Below are 21,436 nucleotides of genomic sequence, written 5' to 3'. Positions count from 1 at the left end.
GATTATATTCCCCATGCTAAAGAAGTGATCACCATGATAAGGCCAGCAGTCGTCTGACATTGTACCAGGCTATCACAATATTATTGACTGTATTTCCTATGCTGTATATTACATCCCCATGACTTATTTGTTTTATATCTGGGACTTTGAACCTCTTATTTTTCTGTATCTCCCCCCCCCCTTTTAATTTTTCAATTAGAGTTGACATTCAATATTATTTTATATTTGTTTCAGGTGTACAGCATAGTGGTTAGATATTTATATAATTTATGAAGTGATCCCCCTGACTAGTACCCACTTGGCACTGTACATATGAGTGAATGTTTAAATAAAAAAGAAATTATTACAGTAAAAGACTTACTGACATTAATCCTCCTCAAAATACCCCCCTCCCCCTGCTTCCTTGCTTCGAACACACTTATCCCATCGTTCTTGCCACTTTCGGAAGCAGTTCTGGAAGTCCTCTTTTGTGAGTGTCTTTACTTCACCCTCTATCATGACAACGCTCCATGTCACACATGGCTTCTGGTACACGGCGATTTCTGTAAAAAGAAAATCACGGTGTGTCCTCATCCACTGTTTTCACTGGATCTGGTACCTTCTGTCTTCTGGCTCTTCCCCAAAGTCAAAATGACCATGAAAGGAAAACATTTTGAATTGATTCAGGATATCAAGGCAGCCATGTCAGTGCAACTAAAGACACTCACTAAAGAGGACTTCCAGAGCTGCTTCAGAAAGTGGCAAGAACGATGGGATAAGTGTGTTCGAAGTGATGCAGAGTATTTTGAGGGGGGTTAATGGCAGTGTGTTTTTACTGTAATACATTTTTAAAATTTAAACATTCACCATATTGTTTGATCGTATCTCGTGGCTATTACCATATTATTATGTTCCCTGTACTTTACGTCCCCATGACTATTTTGTAATTACCAATTTGTGTTTCTTAATCCCTTCGCCTTTTTCTCCCTTGCCCCAACCCCCCTTCTGTCTATCACTTTGATAGATCTAGTTCCCATCTGACACCATACATAGTTATTACAATATTATTGACTATAAACCATATGCTGTACCCTACATCCCCATGACTACTATATAACAACCAAGTTGTACTTCTTACTCTAATATTTATAAATATCAGACTCCCAGTCTGATATTTAGACTCCCAGTCTATAATTATTTCCCTCTCTATTTTAGTTCATAGCCAATGGCAGAGGGCTTTACTGAAAAACTTTTAGATGTTTGAGCCGACATTTACATATGTTAGGTAACATGAGATGGTGGGAATACATGGAATGTGAGGCAGGAGACCTAGCTTCTGGTCCAAGAGACCAAGTTTCTGGTCCAAGCTCTGTGGGTTACAATGGCAATGTGAACTTTGTCACTTCCCATTTCTAGATCTGGTTTCCTCAGCTTGATAATGAGCTAGTTGGTTATCCTGTCCGAGTTGAACATTCTTGGTAACAGACAGTAGTTAAGGTACTATGACTTAATAGTGTGCTTGGAACAGGTCACGTGTGGAAACCTACCCCGTCACAGGTATGTGCTGCCATAACAGATAAAGATGCCTATTTAGGAACATGCAAAACTCTTCAGACATTTAGCTAAGTGAAATTGACAAACTGCTATTCTGGTGATCGAAGATATCAAAAGCACTTTCTCTAAGTCCATTTGTCTCCTGAGTACTCTAAGAACAGGAAACATTAAGCATTACACGTGTTAAGTACTTTGTCTATTAGAGCACATGGACGGTGCCTGGCACTTTCCATTTGTTATTCCCTTGTCCTTCTTGGTACTTAAGAGCACACATCACGACCTGATAAATTGCATGTTTAGTTATTGTCTGATTCCCCACTACGCGTGTATAAGCTTTCTGTGTGGAGAAACTTTCTTTTGTTTCCTGCATTATATATAGTGAGTAGCACAGGGCTGGTGCTTAAAATCCATCTGTTCAATGAGTGAACACACACACACACACACACACAATATTATTAAACTTTGACCAATATTAGGAAATAGGTATTATTGTTCTTGCCATTTTTTAGGTGAGGAAACCAAAGCTTAGAGAGGTGAAGGAACTGGGTTTTTTTGTTGTTGTTTGTTTCGTTTTTAAATTAAAGTTTATTGGGGAGACAATTGTTAGTAAAGTTAATAGATTTCGGATGTACAATTCTGTATTACCCAGGTAGTCTGCTCTAGTACCTCTGCTTTAATCATGCTCACACTTCCTTTTTGCTTATATTTCCTAACCCAACCTAGGCATACTGGAATAATCTTTGAACTTTTTTTTTATTTCCCAAGGAGGCAGAATCTCATGTCACAACACACCCTCTATCGTCAATAATAACCATTTTAGGAGTTTCTGTTCCACCCTACAGGGTCTAGTTCTACAGATACACAGGTTCTAGCCTGAAGGAGAATATAAGCTTTTTGGTGAAAATAAAAGTGATGTTGATAGATGGTAAGTAGGTGAGTAGATAGGTAACCGCACATGGTAGCTTATACTGACTACCAAATGAGAGGTGCAGATCAGAGCTTCCCAAATGCCTGCACTGACCTGAGGCAGGCTCCATAAGATTCATCTAGTACATCAGTAGATTTATTCATTTGTTCGTCTATTTCTTTGCTCACTGTTTCTTGTTGCATCTGACTCCTTCTGGGTTCCTTTCTTCTTCCTGAAGTACATTTGTCAGTAGTAGGTCTTATTTAATAGGTCTTGGTATAGGAGGTCTTGCTTAGAGCCCAGGAAAACACAGTTTTAAAAAGCTCTTGCAGATTTGGGTCCCTGCATACAGTAAGGCCGTGGGAGTCATAGGACAAATTCACTGTGGGCTGCGGTTGTCAGGAAGACGTGGGCGTTAGAATGACCCTTGGATGGGTAGGGGCAGATGAGAAGAGAATAGGGGAAAGTCACTTGCGGAGGGAGAGATGGAGATGGGGAAGCAGCAATAGGAGGAGAGGTGCTGGTGCAGGGCTGTGAGGCACTGAATGTATCTCAAAATATCTGGAATTGAGGCAAAGAGGATCTAAAAATTAATGTGTATATGTATCTCATTGGGTTGAGGGAAACTCCTGGACATTGAGAGTAAGAAAGGAGAATTATGCTTTCTCTTCCAGAGAAGAGATATCTAGCAGAGTGTGGTTAAGAGTCTGCACTGAGTCAGACCAGTTTGCTGCTAAATTTGTGCTCTAAAGTTTGCCCCTTGGTTGAGTTAGTTAACATCGCTAGGTAAGCCAGTGTTTCCTTATCTAAAATGGGAATAATAGTAGCTCTTACCACAGAGGTTGTTATTAGGATTAAGTTAGAAAATGCATCTTAAGCTTTTAAAACACTGTCTGGGACTTGCTAAATGTTCGTTAAATGCTGTTGTTATTTTATTGAAAGTTTAGAATGTGGATCAGCCCAAAATTATTCCTATAAGTCTTTGCAGGTGACACAGGTAAAAATTGACCTTAATTGCCAGCCCTTCTTGAAATATTTCTGAATTGGAGAAAGTTGACTTCTAATTTACACGTGCATATCTCTTGCATGTGGTAATGGGGGATGCTACTCACAGAATGACTGGTCCAGAGGCTCCCTGGAAAACATCGTTAGGCAGTTCTTCCAAATTATTATTATCACTTAGATTCCTGAGGATGGAGTTGAGGAAAGAAGAAGGGAAACACAAAGTCACATAAACATTGCTGTTCTACGAGCCATTTCCCTCTAAATAGCCTGGAAGAATAGTCAGGGCTACTTACAGCTCATCTAGTTGGGTTCCATTGAATGCACAGTTGTGTATTTCTTGAATCCCATTCTTACTCAGCCATCTGAAATAAAAGGCCCATTAAAAAACCAATAATGTCACATGCAAACAATCCAGTGTTTCATAATTGGAAGCACTGGGGCAAGGTCAGACAGCACAGGCTAGTGGCATAAATAAAATGCTACCCTTAAGGCTTGGGGACAGGGTTGGGAGGGAGACTGATTTATCACTGTATAACCTTTTGTAATGTTTGAAGTTTGCATTATGTGCCTGTATTACCTATTCAGAGAAATGAATTATATTTAATTTTGAAGAGGCACACTTATGCATAGCAGCCTGTAAAGTCTTTGCACACATCATTCGTGTGCAGAGATGAAGCCATGGGGGGAAGAGATGAAGGCCTTTCTCCTCCTGAAGGACAGAGGTCATACAATTATTGCACAACTGTTTATAAGAGAACATTTTGTATCACCTTTCTCTAAGGACTTAAGTCTCACCCATGCTCCACCACAGCAGCCAGCCTGGCTGTCATCAAAAAGTGATCTAATTAAGCTGTCACACAACTTAAGCATCTCCTGTGACCCACAGGGACCTGGTTATTGGAGGTTTGTGGAGGTGGCTCTGGGTTAAGCTAGAAAGGAAGAGAAATCAATTACAGAGACTATGGGCTGTGGTAGGGCAAGGTGGCATGAGTGGGCGTGGGAAGAGGCTCTGCGGGTGGTGGGGGCTGGATGTGGAACAGCAATCCTGATTGTGCAAAGAAGGTCAGTGAGTAGGTTTGCCTGGACAGGGGAGCCCAAGAACACCTTGGGACAACAGCTCTGCACTGCTATGCTACTGGACGGATCTGAAAACAAAAAGAAATCCAAGATTGGGAGAGCTTAGCCTGAAGAGCCACTGACCACCTGCTCTTGATGTGTTGCCGCGTTCTTTTTCCTGTAGGGCTTAGCAGGTTTACAAATAACACGGTTCAAAAGCTGAGCCAGAGAAGATTCTGTGCGCTCAGGACTCTTGTTTCCAGACTGCAATGGGTAGCCAGAAAGCCCTTAAAAATCACAGAACAACTGTGTGATTGTTTTTCTTCCTTCTGAAAACATATTTAGCTAAAAAATCCAGACAGGAGCAAGGTAAATCTTTTACAATATTAGCAACTAATTGGTGGGTTCTGATGGCCAAATAATGGCTATGTAACGTCCCCCCACCCCACCTGCCCTGCACCTTCCCATGGGAAAGCCTGTCCCAGGCACATCCAGCCTCCTGACTTCTTTGTCAGCTGTCCCCAGGTAGTGCGAGTTGCTGGAGCAGCTGCCCCTAACCTGTGGGATGTGGTTCCCTGGGGGTTTGGGATCAAACACAGTGGTCGGCAAACTTTTTCTGTGAAGGGCGACATAGGTACTTTGGGCCAAGAGGCAAAATGGAGGATACTACATAGATATTTTATATAGGAACTTATAAAACAATTTCCACAACATTATTGATGAAATTTAAGATATACTAGTAGTAATTGAGTACAGTTCTTTGGGGCGGCCGGGGGCTGGGGAATGATATAGGTCTACTGTTGAAAACAGTGGAAATTTTTTATTTTTATCAGGAAATAACATTTGGCTTCATTTAGCTTAGATGTTAATGTTCCCCATCATCCCTTGTAGAAGGGAACATGGGCCATAGTTGGCTGACTCTTAACCTAACACAAAGGGTGTGTAAATCTATACAGTTCCATCTGTTTTCTGTAGAATAGGTTATTTTCTGCACATATATATCCTACAAATAGATGTCACTATGATTAAATCATATACAGACTAGTTTAAAAGAATTACTGTATTCAAAGTAGCCCTTTGTCTTCATGGAGTCTCTCAGTCAACAAATCCGATCAGATGGGGGATATGGTAGCAATTTTTGATGTCTACAGTGAATCATCACACAAGAAACAAATTATATCCAGAATTCCTATCCTGGGGTTTATGTTAGGCTGTCAGACTCTCGAACTGGCGCAGAGAAGCCAGCATCTGTTAAGTACACTCACCATCTCTGGAGAGTGGTAGTGCTGGTTTTCCGACCTGATGGTGATGACAACCTGGGCAGAGTGTCAGCTAAAGGCTAATTAAATCATGGTTTTTCTTCATCTTTTGTGTCCCTAGTATGTTCACTCAGTAGAGGCTCAGGAGGCTCTAGAAGCAGAGTCTGTCCTCAGCCTAAAGAGAAGGTGCTGGGGGCTCATGGCCCATTAAAGGGGAAGGTACATGAGGTGGAAGCCAACTGAGGAAGGGCAGAAACACAGGAAGCGTAATCTCATTGTAATTTTTCTGAATTAGGCCATTGTGCTGGTTGACCATAAGTAGGTGCTTTCTCCATTCAGACCCTCTGGTTGCACAGGCAGGGTGGGGGTGGGGGAAGGCTCAGAGACCTTCACAGGGTAAGCCTTTATTGTTCGTTTCTCTCTGAGTCACTAGCCAAGTGTCTGATAATCCTTCATTGTTGGGCTTCTATATGTAAGAACAGGGGCTCAGGATTTTGAAAAATGCCAATGCATAGAAAACGTTTTCAGTCCTCAGTGCCACTCTACCATGCATTTTTTTTTTTTTTTTTTTTTTTTTTCTGAGTGCACTTGGATGTCCCTAGTTGGAGGAAGTGCTCCTGCATCCATCTATGTGTAGCACCTAAACTGGGAACATCTGGAGTCTTAAGCTGTGCTGAATATGCATCTTCTGATTCTATTATTTGAAGATTACGAGCCATCCCAGGTTTTGTTCTCACAAATGTGATTTTATCCTGTAGAGGCATGTCTGAAGACTTGACTTAAGGACGCTATCCTTTTTAGGAGAGTATGTTCTAAATCCTGGGGAACACAGTGTTCGTGAACAGGAGTCAGTGAAGAGCAGTTTTGATCTGTAAATTTCTTTGGTAGGTTTGGGTTTGCAAGGCTCCATCATAAATTCTCCTTTCCTTAGCTTCTCTGCCTCCCCTTGGAGAGAGGTAAGACCAGAAGGTCAGATGTCTTACTGTACGTCAGTGTGCAAAGCTGTGAGAATGACATTAACACACTCCTACTTCATTATATCTTTTCTATAAAAGTATTCTGTTGACAAACACACTATAACAGTCCCTAAATTTGAATCACTCTGTTTAAAAACAATATGTGTGTTTAGAGCAAGATTTAAAGAAGTGCAAATATGCAGGTACGGATGATTACATTTATCACTAATCTCCCTCTATGTTGAAGCCCAGGAATCCTTTCACTGTGGTGTTTGTGTTATCCCCACTGGGCCTACATTACCTAGGTACTCACTCGTTTCCCAAAGCTCCTTTTATATAGTTTTTCTTTTTTTTTTCACCTTTATGGCCTTGATGGTTCTGTTGCCTCTGCTTGCCCTTTGCCGATGCTCCAGCAAATCCCATTCATCTCTTAAAGCCCAACCTCCTTCCTCAGCCTTCTGTTCCTCATGTTTAACTCTTCCTTTGTTCTCACATCACGGGCCAGTCAGAATAAATTATCCCATTTTTACTTTTAGAATAATTGCTTTTATTTTGTACATATTTTATTCTATTTGTATTTTAGTTAATTTCTTTTGATTTCCCATTTGCCATCCTACCCACACCCCTGCCGATCCATCCAGGACACACGCACACAAATTCCCAATGTCATGAACATACTAAGTGAAGGGATTGGTATTACTCACCTATAATTTTTGTCCTAATACTATGTACTCTGAATACATGCCTTTGATTTTATTTTTTCCTTCATACATTCAGTTCTTCTGCTAGTTTCTCTGAAATCTTTTCCTTTGTTTTCTGTAATTAATTTACATCAAATACTGTGCTTAGCTTTTTTCTTCACTATGTCTTCATTTCTTCTCTCTCTCTCTCTCTCTCTCTCTTGCTCTCGCTCTCTCTGTCTCTCTGTCTCTCTGTCTCTCTGTCTCTCTGTCTCTCTGTCTCTCTCTCTCTCCCTTCTCCCTTCTCCCTCTTCTTCCTCTCTCCTTCTTTTCTTCCCTCTCTCCCTGTACAGCTTGGTCTCTGAATCATATTACTGCTTTGAAGAGGACAAAAATTCTTTTCAGACTAGAACTTACCTTTTGTACATATTGACCTATTCAACACACACACATTTTTTAGAAAACACAACAGTTTGTGAAATAGAACAATAACATGCTTTCCTTACAGATGTAATTGCAATTACCAGTTCCCCAAATGTCATTCTGTTCACTTAATGTCCAAGGGTCCCACAAGCACTTGGTAGCCCCTAGTACCCTATTTCTTGGCCATCTTGGGAAGTGGATAAACTGCCATACAGGCTACAGACCCAAAAGATTACAGGATAGTTCATTAATGACACAGAGTGCATTAAAAACTTTTCCAAAAGTCAGAGGGAATAACTCAAGCTCATTAAAAAACGTGACTGTTCCAAGAAAATGAGAAGTCATCATCTGCTCAGCATGGGGCTGAACAGGAGCTGCTTGGCATAGTTATGAGGGAATATCCATATCTTCCTGGATTCAGCTTCCTTCCTGTCTTTTTCTCTGGGCAACAAAAGGCTTGCCAGGCAATAACGAGCTTTATTGATGCATGAGTTATTCTGTCCTTCGGAACAGATGTTGCATCACAGGAGACCATCATTCAAAGAGCAATTTTAAATACTTGAATCACACCACAGAATCATAAATTATTAACATGACTCCATGTTGTGATTCTGAAATGTAAAGATGGGAAATGAGAGAAAAATACAGAACCAGAGAGAAATTTAAATGGTGAAATGCCAAAGTGATCCAAACGAAAAAAGGAGCATGCCATGATGAGAAAGATGATGACATGAAAAACCAAATGTTACTCCACTGGGGTGTTTTTTCTCTCTTTACTTACAGAATCATACTTTCAAAACTCAGCCCCACGAAAGAATTTCTTTCAACTGTGTGGAGGTTTATATTGTCTTGGATGTCTCTAGAGGAAAGTACAGACAGATTAGATATTCATGTCAGCTTCACTGAAGTAACCTTCTCACATTCAGTTTACTTGGCGTGATGTGGTCTTTAGCTGAGGTAATGTTTGAATAGTTATTGTTGTGGAGGATGATGAGTTCAAAGTTTGGGAAATAAATAACATCTCATTTATCTTTAGTATATCAGTTATTAACAGTAGAATTATACACAAGCGATATCTTCCCTCTGAAAGTTAGCTTAGCTAATTGCACTGTGTTAAGGTTCTGACATATTCATTTATTACTGGTGTCTGCGCAATATGACAAAGACTCTTAAGCTGACTTTTCCTCTCCATACAGAACTTCTCCATTCACTTTAATGGCCCTTCTTCCTCCTGCCTCAATCCCCCTCTTATAGCTAGTTTCCTTCCTTTTGTTCTCCTTGGGGCACATAAAAATTTTATCATTGATTTTTCTCTTTCTGAATAAAAGGACAGAGAAAGTCTCATTTTTCTGTTGTGTCCCTCGTCCTCCCCTCAAGATTCCCTGTTGGGTATAATCTCACATATAAAGGTAGAAGTAGTAAACTGCTTGCAACAATTTGGGGATATTATCTGTCTTTCTGTGTCCCTCCCAATTTCCATTCTTCCCCCTCACCTTCCTTAGCTCGTCAGGCCCATCCCTACCATTTCCTTTTGGGTCTGTCCAGATTCTTACCGTTTCACTATTGAGAATAAACTTACCATTATACCTTGTGTTTTCTCCTTCTCCTTTCACAATAGCGATGTCTTGGGAAAAAGTAAATACATTAGGCCACTGACAGTGTGTGAATTTGTTTGTCAGATGGTTTCTTTATGCCTAGGGCAGCGTGAGAATTCTCAAGGGAAGAGGAGAGGATGGTGGAAGATGGGAGCTGCAGGGGAAGGGTGTGTAAGGCACTAAATAGTGAAGAGAGGCGAGGCTCCATGACACCTGTCTTATTGAGGAGCCTGATGACTTCCTCCATCTTGAGATTAGCTGGCCTTCAGGTTAAACCAAGGACACTGCTGTTTTCCTTCCTATCTGTGCTCTCCCAGAACAACATTTTTGAAAGATGTAGACTAAACAATGCATATTACAGGCTCAAGGCTTTTGGGCAAGATGGCTACTGAGTAAAGAGTTGGTGACGTTCAAGGGAAGACTTACAGTAAAACCTTTTGGAGAGAGTGAATCTTGTGAACCGTTGGCAAGTGCTTAATACCTGTGTTGGATATTAACCTAGAGAAAGACAAAATGAGAGTGAGGTAAAAATAAAACTGGCTAGTTTTAACAATTGCTAAAGTATAAGCTTTCCAAATTTAAAATATGAATTTTGAGCTCTTAGAAAAACCTACCAGAAAATCCCATAATATACCTGAATCATGCTTATGTTTTCAATTTAAGGCTCTAACTAGGGTCTCTGTAGTAAACTATTGATTCCTTAGAGAAAAGAAATTTGCCCTTCCGACCCAAAAGAGTTAGTATCCTGCAATGTGAACTTTTTTTTTTTCTCCAAGATTGAGCAGTTAAATATGATCCAAATGCAATTTGCAACCAGATAACAAAATTTTCTAAATCATTCTTTTTTCTAACCTCTTCATACTTTTTGGAGAATTGCCCCTTCCCCATTTCAAATGATTCTGTTGAGATTAGAGCATGAGATCCATGCCTAATCCAGAGGAAGCATGTGACCTAAGCTGGGCCAGTCACACTCTCTTTTGGGAAAAGAGTGGAGTTTGGTTAGAGCTGAGTCCACTGATGCCATCATGCTTAAGATATGGTCCATAAATTTCTACAGCTGAAATTTCCAGAACTCCACTGGATCCTTCCCAAGGCCTGCTTGTCTTGGCTTGGGTTCCCTGGAAAGCAGAGCCTAAGATGGAAGTTGGCCTGTAGGTAGTATATGTTTGATACTATGAGTTCAGAGAGTTTGGGAGAGGGGGAATGAAATGGGAGGGAGGACAGATAATGAAAGGATGAGTTATTAAGTTGGCCATCAGTACTGGTGATTGGTACTTAATGCTAAGGACTTGATTTGGGACATTTTCAAAGTGGGTCTCAGAACTGTTACTCTGAAAAGGGGCATTTATCCATTGAATACTATTTTCTGTTGGTCAAATGTGTCCCCATGGTACTAACTCTTCACTTCTGCTTTGCACACTTGTGAGTACCCAGTAAATTCCTGCTGGACACCTCTAAGAGTAGTATTGAGAAATCCCTAGGATAGGAAATGAGTAGTATACAAGGCCAAGTTAGGTGCTGTCTGGTTACACCTGCATTAGCTGGTTGAAATTTGGGTGGAACTGGCTGCCCCAGTAGTGGTGAAGAAAGTGGCACATGAGAGCTGCCTGACATACTGTTCTTGAGCATTTCCCTCACTCTTGTGAGTTACTCAGCATCTTCCCAATATGTTCACTATTTCTGTGTGTGGTTGACCAACGCCAGAGTTGGTTGTGATTGCTTGTAGTTTAAAGAACTTTCACTGGCACACTCATCATTGTGAAGGATTATGTATCCTTTTGGGTTTATGATTTTAGAGTAGCCTTTGGTGTCTTGTTCTCTGCTTTTATATTCAGGGAGTCAGGGAATTCTGCCTATGGGTTCTGTGTAATGTAATGGTTCTCAATTATTTTTTCTATTGATTCCAAATTATTCACATAGAACCCATCTTTGTCGATGCTTTGTTTGCTTAAGTACTTCAACTGCCCTTGAGATGTCACCCTTTGTTTTTTATTTGGGGGAAGGAGCTATTAACACACTTTTTTTGAGGGCTTGTTGTGTTATTTATTTTTAAAATTTTACACATAGAAAAATTAACTCTATTTGATGTAGAGATCTGAGTTAAGACAAACACATACAGCTGTGTAGCTACCAGAACACTGAAAATACAGAACGGTTCCATTACCCTCCAAACTACATTGTGTTGCTTCTTTGTAGTTAACCTTTCCTTTTACCTCCTATCTGTAGCAACAACTGGTCAGTTTCTGTTCCTATAATTTTGCCTTTTCCAAGATGTCTTATCAGTGCAATCATATATTACGCAACTTTTTGAATCTGGCTTCTTTCACACAGTATGATGCACTTGAGATTCTTCCATGTTCTTGTGTGTTTCAGTAGTTCATTGTTTTTATTGCTAAATAGTATTCCTTTGTATGACTGTACCACAGTTTATTCATTCACCAGTTGAAGGACCCATAGGTTGTTTCCAGTTTTTGTGATTATAGAAAAAAGCTGCCTTAAACATTTTTGTACTGAGAGAGAGAGAGACAGAGAGACAGAGAGACAGAGAGAGAGAGAGAGAGAGAGAGAGAGAGAGAGAGAAAGAGACAGAAGACATTTTTATTTCTCTTGGGTAAATACCTGTAAGTGGGATTTCTGGGTAGTATGGTAAGTGTATGTTTAAGTTTATTTGAGTGTGCAAACTATTTTCCTAAGTGGATACATTTTGCATTTCCACCAGCAATGTATGAGAGTTCTAGTTGCTCTACATCCTTTGGTTATGTTAAAAAACATTCTTTGAATATAAAAGTAATACACATTTATTGTGGGTTTTATGTAAAATGTGGAAACATCTACAGAAGAAAGTAAAAACCATATCTAGTTTTACTTCCCAGAGAGAGCTTCTGTTAATCTTTGGAATTTGAAGTGTCATCCAGAACACATAGCTTTCATGGATTCTCTCCATCACCTCTGAGATGCTACTCATTGCCAACAGAAACATTGCCGTGACTGAATATCTACTAGCTTGACAGTCCTATTCCACATTTGTTACTTAATCATATCCAGCTTTCTATATTTTAGGTCTCTTCTCATGGGTCTATGCAATATTCCCTTAATAAGACAGCAAAGCAAGAACCATACTTAATATTCTCTGACAATCTATACTGCTGTGTGCAGATTTGGAATGCAGTATATATTCTTAATATATTGGGTTAATTGCTTGATGTTTGTAAAACATTTCTTGTTTCTGTCACCAAGAATGTATCAAAATGCATATTTAGTTAATTTATTTAGTTAACAGTCAGGTATCACTTCTATTTGGAGTCCTTAATCTTAAACAGAGGCGGGGAGGTCTGGAGGCCAGGGATCGGGAGAACAAACATGCCAAATCTGGCATAAACTAGACGCAGGCTATAGCATATCTTTAGACTGGAAAGGATGTGGAGTGGGCGTATATCAAGGTAGACATTGTATCAGACACCTCAGTGTCCTGCCTCACATCCTGTTGGTCCATCTTTTACTTTAGCTGTTACTGTCTTTTACTCTAATAACCAGCTACATATAGATTTAACTTGGCAGACCCCAGCCTCAGCTATACTGGTGTCTCTCATTTTCTGTTCTGGACTTCTCTGCCACTTGTGAGTGGGACATTTACAGGAATCTGCTCAACCATTCTGAGGCATGTGCAAGGTGGGTAGTTCAAGGGAGTTAGCTCTCCATAGGGCAACTCTTGATTAGTGGTGCACTCCTCTCATCCCTTGGGTGAGCAATTCTGAATATATTCTAAATGACACCTTAGAGGGGAAACAACATGATTGAGCCCCAATTTACTGGTGGTGATCAGTTGGTAATACATTCTTGACATAGCTTTCCATCTTTCCTTGTTCTCTTCCTCTTAGTCATCCAACCTCTTTCTTTGAGCTTGGGTGTAAAAATAAACTAATTATATTTAGTCCTTACTCAGACATATTTTGGAGAACCTAGGCTAAGACAGATACCAACTTGCACTGAATTTCACATTTTACATAGATTCACTAATGGTTGTTATCTCCTTTTACTCCAAATCTGTCTCCAGTTGCAGCCCAGCTGTTTCTCTTCCTTCTTTTACAGTAAAGTTTCTAGAAAGAGTTGTCTGCATGTACTATCTTCATTTTCTCATATCCCTTTTGTCTTCAACCTCTGCCTATTTGTTTTCATCCTTTATCTCTCCACCAAAACTACTTTTGTCATGCCCAGAATTCACCAACCCATAACTAATAAATCTAATGAACAATTTAAATTCTCATTTTTAAAGATCTTTCAGGAGAATTCAGTGCTCTTTGCCAGTCTCTCTCTTCTATTAGTTTTTGTGGTATTGCATTTTTCTCTTATTCCTCCTCTTTCTCTGTTACTCTTTTTTAGTTTTTGTTGTTGTTATGGTTGTTGACTCCCCCTCCTCTATGTACTCTGAGCTTTTTGCCTTTTTTCCCCCCCTATAGTCTTGCTAGGGAGATCTCTTTTCCCACAGCTTTAAGTACTATCAATATGGTGACAACTCTGACCTCTCTGGACTGTCTCTAAAGTTTACTTCACACACCCTTCTGAATGTCTCATTAACACAACATTTTAACATAACATAACAGTCATTTAACATAACATAACAACATAACATAACATAACACAACAAAACATAACATAACATGTCTAAACCTATTCCCCCCATTACTTCTAATATACTGCTCCTCCTCAACATTTCCTCATAAATAGCACTCTCATCTATCAATTATTTGTTAGAAATGTGACAGTTAAACTTGGCTGCTTTGCCTTCTCTCCCCAACATCCAATCCATCTCACAGTCCTCTTAAATTCCACTTCAAAATATTTCTTGTTTCCATACAGTTTCTTCTCTCTCTACTGACACCATTCTAGAACAAGACACCATTGTCTTTCCTCTAGATTTCTGCAATAGTCTCCTGCTTTCCACACATTTAATATTTTCATTTTCAAATCCATTCTCCATACAGCACACAAAGCATTCTTTTAAAAAAGTGTAAATCGGATTGGTTTAGTGTTCTGCTTTTCTTTAGTTCTTTCCCATAATAAAATTTATGCTCCCTACTGCCTACTTGTGCACCTTTATCTCATGCCATTCCCACAACACACTTCACTAGTGGCTTTCCCTCAGTTCCTCAGATACACTGAGCTCTTCCTTAGTGAAGAACTTCCTTAGAGAAGAACATAGCATTTGCACATGCGCTGTTTGGAAGGCTCATCATACACTCCTCACTTGACCAACATCAATTCACACTTCAGGGTTCAGTTGCAAATGTAATTTCTTTCGAGAAGAGCTTCCTGACTGCCAATCTAAAGTAACGTCCCTGTGATGCCCAGTATAATCATATCCTTTTCAGCACTTTTGGTTTTTAGCACTCATCAAATTCTGAACTAGACATTATTTTGTGTGTACTTATTTATTCAATGTCTGTCTCTTCAATCAGATTGAGAATGGTATGAGGGCAGAAATCATGTTTTTCCTGAAAACTCAATGGTGGCACAGAGGTTGGCACATATAATGTGTTTGGTATTTATCAGGCTAGGCAATGTGCTATGTGCTGTCAAGAGGTGAGCAAAAACAAGGAATCATTCACTACCTGTGTTACTCACACCTAAGAATTTATATAATTGGAGGGAAGAGTTCGTGATTGTCAATGAGAAAGGTACACGTATACTATTTAATATCAATAGCACGAGCTTCCAAAATCACTATACTTAAATGGGATATCAACGTCGACATATGCACTTTGAAATCATTGGTCTTTATGGGAAAGAAAACACAGAGCAAAGATGGCTAAAATTATTCCAGTAGTGCTGAGTTTAAGACACTTTAAAAGATCTAGTGACTATGTAGTGAGATGGGTTATTGGTGATAACTCTATACCTGAGACTCTCCCAAACCCCAAGATAACTCAGGAAATGGAGTTCAGATGAACTCTTAGTTTTCAATTCATTTTTCCCATTTGATCAATGAAGTCATGTCTAATGGAGGCTAGAAGTGGGTAAGTGGGTGATCAGCTAGGAGCTCTGTGTCTCAGTGGGTTTGCTTTAGTCAAATAACTGCTGCAAAATTATTTTGATTCACCCAACTGCTGTTTATCTTAAAAAATAGTAAAGGCCTGAGGGTAAAATGTCAGCAAATTTAAGTTCTGTGAATGAATCTTCTAGAGAAAAGTAACTAGCTCATGGTTCTCCCCTCTCAGCCAGTTACACATTTTTTTTTTAAATTATTAATTTATTTAAGTGTGTTTTTCCAGGACCCGTTAGCTCCAAGTCAAGTAGTTGTTTCAATCTAGTTGTGGGAGGCACAGCTCACAGTGGCCCATGTGGGGATTGAATCGGCAACCTTGTTGTTAAGAGCACTGTGTTCTAACCAACTGAGCTAACCGGCTGCCCCAGTTGCACATTTTGAGCAGGTGTTGACACCGTTCATGCCTGACTGTTCCTGGTCCTTTGGTTACAACAATGAAAATGGGCACCTCTCCTATCAGGATAAACTGAGGTTGCTTCAGTGGCGGGGAGCCAGTCCCACTATGTCCTGCCACCTAACAAGACAATACACCAAATCCACCCTGGCAGGAAGTGATCAACTGTGAGACTGTGCAAACCAGCTCTCTTTTAGTTTGTGAGGTGAGGAAGAAACATAGTTAATGTCATGGTCTGGATGGTCCATTGAAATGCTTTAGGCAAATTTGATTTAGGGAGGGGATGCTGCCAGTTGTGTGTCTAGATTAAGGGGTCTATCATTTTTGCCAAAGCATATTTCCTAGAGGCCAAGACTCAGAGTTTAAACTTGAACTTCTTTTTCTATCTTCTATTGGTTTCCCATGATCTATTAGGTTGGTGCAAAAGTTATTGCGGTTTAAAAGGTTAAAAATGATTGCAAAAACTGCAATAACTTTTGCACCAACCTAATAGAATTTGTGCTTAATGTCTTTCAATAAATTTTTTTTTTTTACATTTTTAATTACATTTTTAGTCTGTTAGATAAAATGCACTCCTTCCTCATAGCCACTCGGGGAGAAGTTAGTTATTCAGTGATGAAAAGGAGGAAGAGTGGACTACACTAATTAATATATTTGAAAAGATGTTTTACCTTATGATGCTCACTGATATTGAGATTTCTGTTAACTACAGATCTTTATGGACTGGGAATTTACATCTCTACATGCACCATTATAAAAGATGCGAACATAACTTTTCTGAATCAATCAATACAAATTTGGTTAGGTGTAGAATCAGTCTTGGAGTTAGACGAGAGTGTGTCTAAGAAGCTACGGTACACCAAACAGGGACTTAAATTTAAGATTAGGGACCCTGGATTTGAGTGCCTTCCTTCTCACTAGCTGATTGATACTGAGCAGTTCACTCACCTTTTCAGAGCCTCAGTTTCTCTTTCTGTAAAATGATTTTGTGTAAGGAATTACATGAGGCAGTAGGAGAACCTCGATTCCTGCCTCCTCAGTCTCAGGCCTTCACCACTAGAACTATTTAACTCATATTCAGCTCAAATATCTCTCACTCTCCATGGAAACCAGACTCTTTAGCAATCAGGTGAAATTTAAGGAGCCCAAGGGTGGGATTTTGAATAGCTCAGCCCTATTAGCCTGGCTGCAGATTCTGTTTTGACCTAATATTCTGGTTTAACAATTGGGCTCTGGTCCGATTCTTGTGGCATGCAGCATAGCTTCAAAACTAGCAGCTCTGGTGCTAGAGGAGTTCAAGTCCTGACTATCCCACTTTTTAAGACGTATGGCCTGAAAGGGTTAGTTGAAGTCTCTAAGACTCAGATTCTTTATCTTCCAGGGAAATGATAAGATTTGCTTTGCAGGAAACCTTAGCATGATATCCAGGGCCTGTTACTGGACATGCCCCAGCCTTGTATTTCACTTGTCATAACTGAGTCCCGGCCTGATATCCCTGTTCCCCTAGGACCACGTCTTGCTTTCACCCACTTCTCCTGGGTACTTAAATACTGTTCCCATGTTGAGCTCTCTGTTATCCCTGTGGGAGCTCCATGATGCCTCAGTGGACTGGTTTGTTATCTGCCCGAGGCTCCTTGTGCCTTGTTGGAACCATTGGAAGCCATAGCTAAATTTCCCAGATTCTTGCTGTTCCCTTTCTCCAATTTCTCCCTGCTCCATTTCTCTAATTTCCTCCTGCTGCTTCTGATAAACCTGCCTGGGTCAGCCTTCTTGCCTGTCTGATTCTGTTTAGTCTCTGAGTCCTGATCATCTTATCACCTAGAGGTTTGTTGGTCATCTCAAGGAAAATCACTACAAACGATTAATAAAATTGAAGATGATTTACACATGTTTTACAAAAATACAAATTTGTTGACTTTTTCTGTAAAGACAAATGGCTGTCAAAGAAGGCTACGAAGCAGATATTTTCAAATTAGACACATTTGATTTGTCTCTTTAAGGGAAAGTTGATGTATTAATAATGAGGAGAAATACAACAGCATTTGAAAAAAATCTATGCTATAGATAGCATTTGTAAAACAGGGATGGAAATGGTTCATTTATTTCTGAAAATGATACCTGTGATTATTTATGCAAATTCTCATAGTGCATATTTTAAAACCAAGGAAATACAACTTTCTAATCCATTTAAGTTATTTTACTGGGTTTTGAATACTTTCATTAGAAATATAAAAATGCAACATCTTATAGGTTTTTGTTAAGAACATTTGATTGACGCTAGGGAAGAAAATAAACTAGGTAAATTTCATAAAACTACTTGCATAAAAATATAGGATTGAATGCTAAGTGTGATGACTCAAGGAGTACAGCTAATAGGCTTGTCTTCATTGGATCTATTTATTTTTGTGAAGTTTTGTCCTCAGCTTTGACAGCCATTGAAATCTAGTATTGACATAACCTGTGAATTGCTTTCTTCATGTTAAATTGAGGATTAACAAATAATGAAGCACATCCCATGACATTGCTTCCTCAAAATATTGTTATTATGGTATATTTAGTGAGAGCAAAATAGGCTCTTTGTGCCATATAAAACGGTATGTAGGACAAGATGTAAATGTAAATGCATAGTAATAATTCATTTTTATCTCATGCTTTAAAATAGTATTTTTGTGTATATTTTGTAATGCACACATTGGTACTATCATTGTATGTGTATTTACCATATAAATAAATACACTTATTTTGGGACATATGCTCAAAATTTTTTTTCCTTATGGGCATGAGCAATCAATACCATATTGTCCAACAGGTACAATATTTTGCTTGTGAACAGAAGCCTGAGATTCTGAAGGGCTGCCAGGTGGAAACAGTAATAGATTTGTACTGCGCTTCTCTGGAAGGTAGGTATAAGATTAATAATAATAATGGTCAACATTGATTGAACACTTCCTTTGCACCAGGCACCGCACCAAGCACTTAACATTGATTATTTTATTTATTACTCTCCTCTACCTTAGGAGACAGGTGTCATTACCATCTCATATTAGAGTGGAGGGGGCTCAGCTGAGACAGGTCCAGTAACTTTCACAAGGCCACGCATAATGAGGGAAGAACTAGAGGTTGAATCCACTCTTTTCTGACTCTGAAGTTTGTGTCTAACCATAATGACTGATTCTCATTCGTTATGAAATTTGCCCAATGGAGGAATGGATTGTAACACTAAGCACTTGGTTCCCTACATCTGGAAATGTGTCTAACTGTGTGGAAGGGTTTCTTCATGAGGGGTGTGATACTGTGATTTTATAGTAAGAAATGTATGTTTGGTCTTTGTCCCCCTTCCTGGCACAGAACTTCCAGGTTAGTAAACATGTGGAGATTTGGGGAGAGTGGCGTGCTTAGAGGGGGCATGGAAGCTCTGAACCCTTTCCTCATCCTTTGCTCTATGCATCTCTTCTCTCTGGCTTTCCCTGAGTTACAGCCTTTTGTAAGCCAGTAATCTAGTAAGCAAGATGTTTCCCTGAGTTCTGTGAGTTGCTGTAGCAAATTAACTGAAACCAAGGCGGGGTCATTGGAACCTCCAATCTTTAGCCGGTTAGTGAGAAGTACAGATAAGAACCTGGACTTGAAATTGGTGTCTGAAGGGTAGGCAATCTTATAGGCCTAAGCCTTTAATCTGGGGGATCTGATGCTATGTCCAGGTATATAGAATCAGAGTTGAATTGTAGGACACCAGCTGGTATCTGAGAATTGCTTGAATATATAGGGGGAAAACCCATCTGTTGGAATTGGGTGTAGAATTGGAGGGGGCGGGGGGTCAAGCTATGTGACCTCTAAAATGCCTTCCTACTTAGAAACTTTGAGCATTTCTTTAGCAACACCACTTCTAGATGATATAAATGCTTCATTTACAAATGAAAGGATGCAATGTTAAATAAGTTTGGGAAATGCTAGATTAATATGATTAAGCAGTTCTTTCTGCAAGATTCTCAGAACCTTGCCATGATATTATTCATTGTAAATGTCCGAGATTAGAAAATAGTGTGCTGGCTTTCCCCAAACACACTGACTTTGAACTCCTGCTTTATTGCAGAGTATCTCTTGGGTTTGGTGTTCCCTAGTTCAACCTTGAAAGCCCAACTAGAAGCTAAAATACTTATGCTGATTTATGCTATTTCTCTGAAAATGCTGTTACTCTTTAGGACATGGTTGGCAAACTCTCTCTTAGGCAGAGTATTCTATTAGTTGGCACCCTCTGTTCCTCTACCACAGTATAAATCAGAAAGTCTACTGTACAGAAAAACAGAACCACATTGGGGAAGGGCATGCTTTGTCAAGTGAACTGTGGTTCAATTTCCACTGGCCTCTTCAGCCATTTTAGGCTGAATATGAGTTAAATAGTTTTAGTGGTGAAGGCCTGAGACTGAGGAGGCAGGAATCAAGGTTCTCTTACTGCCTCATGTAATTCCTTACACAAAATCATGTTACAGAAAGAGAAACTGAGGCTCTGAAAAGGCTTAAGTGAACTGCTCAGTATCAATCAGCTAGTGAGAAGGAAGGCACTCAAATCCAGGGTCCCTAATCTTAAATTTAAGTCCCTGTTTGGTGTACCATAGCTTCTTAGACACACTCTCGTCTAACTCCAAGACTGTGATTCTACACGTAACCAAATTTGTATTGATTGATTCAGAAAAGTTATGTTCGCATCTTTTATAATGGTGCATGTAGAGATGTAAATTCCCAGTCCATAAAGATCTATAGTTAACAGAAATCTCAATATCAGTGAGTGTCATAAGGTAAAACGTCTTTTCAAATATATTAATTAAGTGTAGTCCACTCTTCTTCCTTTTCATCATTGGATAACTAACTTCTCCCCAAGTGGCTAGGAGGAAGGAGTGCATTTTATCTATAAGACTAAAAATGTAATTAAAAATGTAAAAAAAAAAATTTAGAGAAAGACATTAAGCACAAATTCTATTAGGTTGGTGCAAAAGTTATTGCAGTTTTTGCAATCATTTTTAACCTTGTAAACCGCAATAACTTTTGCACCAACCTAATATGTCACGGGAAACCAATAGAAGATAGAAAAAGAAGTTCAAGTTCAAGTTTAAATTCTGAGCCTTGGCCTCTAGGAAATATGCTTTGGCAAAAAATGATAGACCCCTTATTCTAGACACGCAACTGGCAGCAACCCCTCCCTAAATCAAATTTGCCTAAAGCATTTCAATGGACCATCCAGACCATGACTTACACAAGTTTAAGCCAAGTGAAAACGCTTTCTAAATTAGGATTCCTGTTACCCACCCCTGGATCAACCAGCAATGCCTCATACAAGGAGCAGTGCTTCCACTTGTTTGCTCTCTTGAACTTGGAAAGTGTTACCACATTCTGTCTCATCTTCTCCCTTCCTTACAACCTTTTAAAGGAGACGTGTCCACTCTTTTTCTCTCCACCTTACTTGAGGCCCAGAGAAGCCTGGTTACTTGCTTATCAGTTCTCACAAGCCAGACCAGGGCTGGCAGCTGGGTGTGTGGCTCTCCTATAAAGACAACTGTTCCTTGTGTCTTGCCCAGTGAGTCTGTGTCCTG

At 39.6% G+C, this 21,436-nt stretch overlaps 1 protein-coding gene across 1 annotated transcript in view; it reads right to left on the bottom strand.

Annotated features, from left to right (window-relative positions):
- Positions 1–21,436, bottom strand: part of FSHR (follicle stimulating hormone receptor) — a 157,744-nt gene that overhangs the window by 15,841 nt on the left and 120,467 nt on the right. Inside the window, exons 5-8 of the mRNA XM_019719102.3 lie at positions 9,841–9,912; positions 8,601–8,678; positions 3,739–3,807; positions 3,553–3,627 (exon numbers count right to left, since the gene is read on the bottom strand). Coding sequence (XP_019574661.3) covers positions 3,553–3,627; positions 3,739–3,807; positions 8,601–8,678; positions 9,841–9,912 — 294 coding nt within the window. The remainder of the gene's footprint in view (positions 1–3,552; positions 3,628–3,738; positions 3,808–8,600; positions 8,679–9,840; positions 9,913–21,436) is intronic.

The sequence above is a fragment of the Rhinolophus sinicus genome, chromosome 2, assembly GCF_057876585.1.
Source record: "Rhinolophus sinicus isolate RSI-liver-muscle chromosome 2, RSI-T2T, whole genome shotgun sequence".
Classification (NCBI taxonomy): domain Eukaryota; kingdom Metazoa; phylum Chordata; class Mammalia; order Chiroptera; family Rhinolophidae; genus Rhinolophus; species Rhinolophus sinicus.
This window is presented reverse-complemented; position numbering and strand designations above follow the sequence as displayed.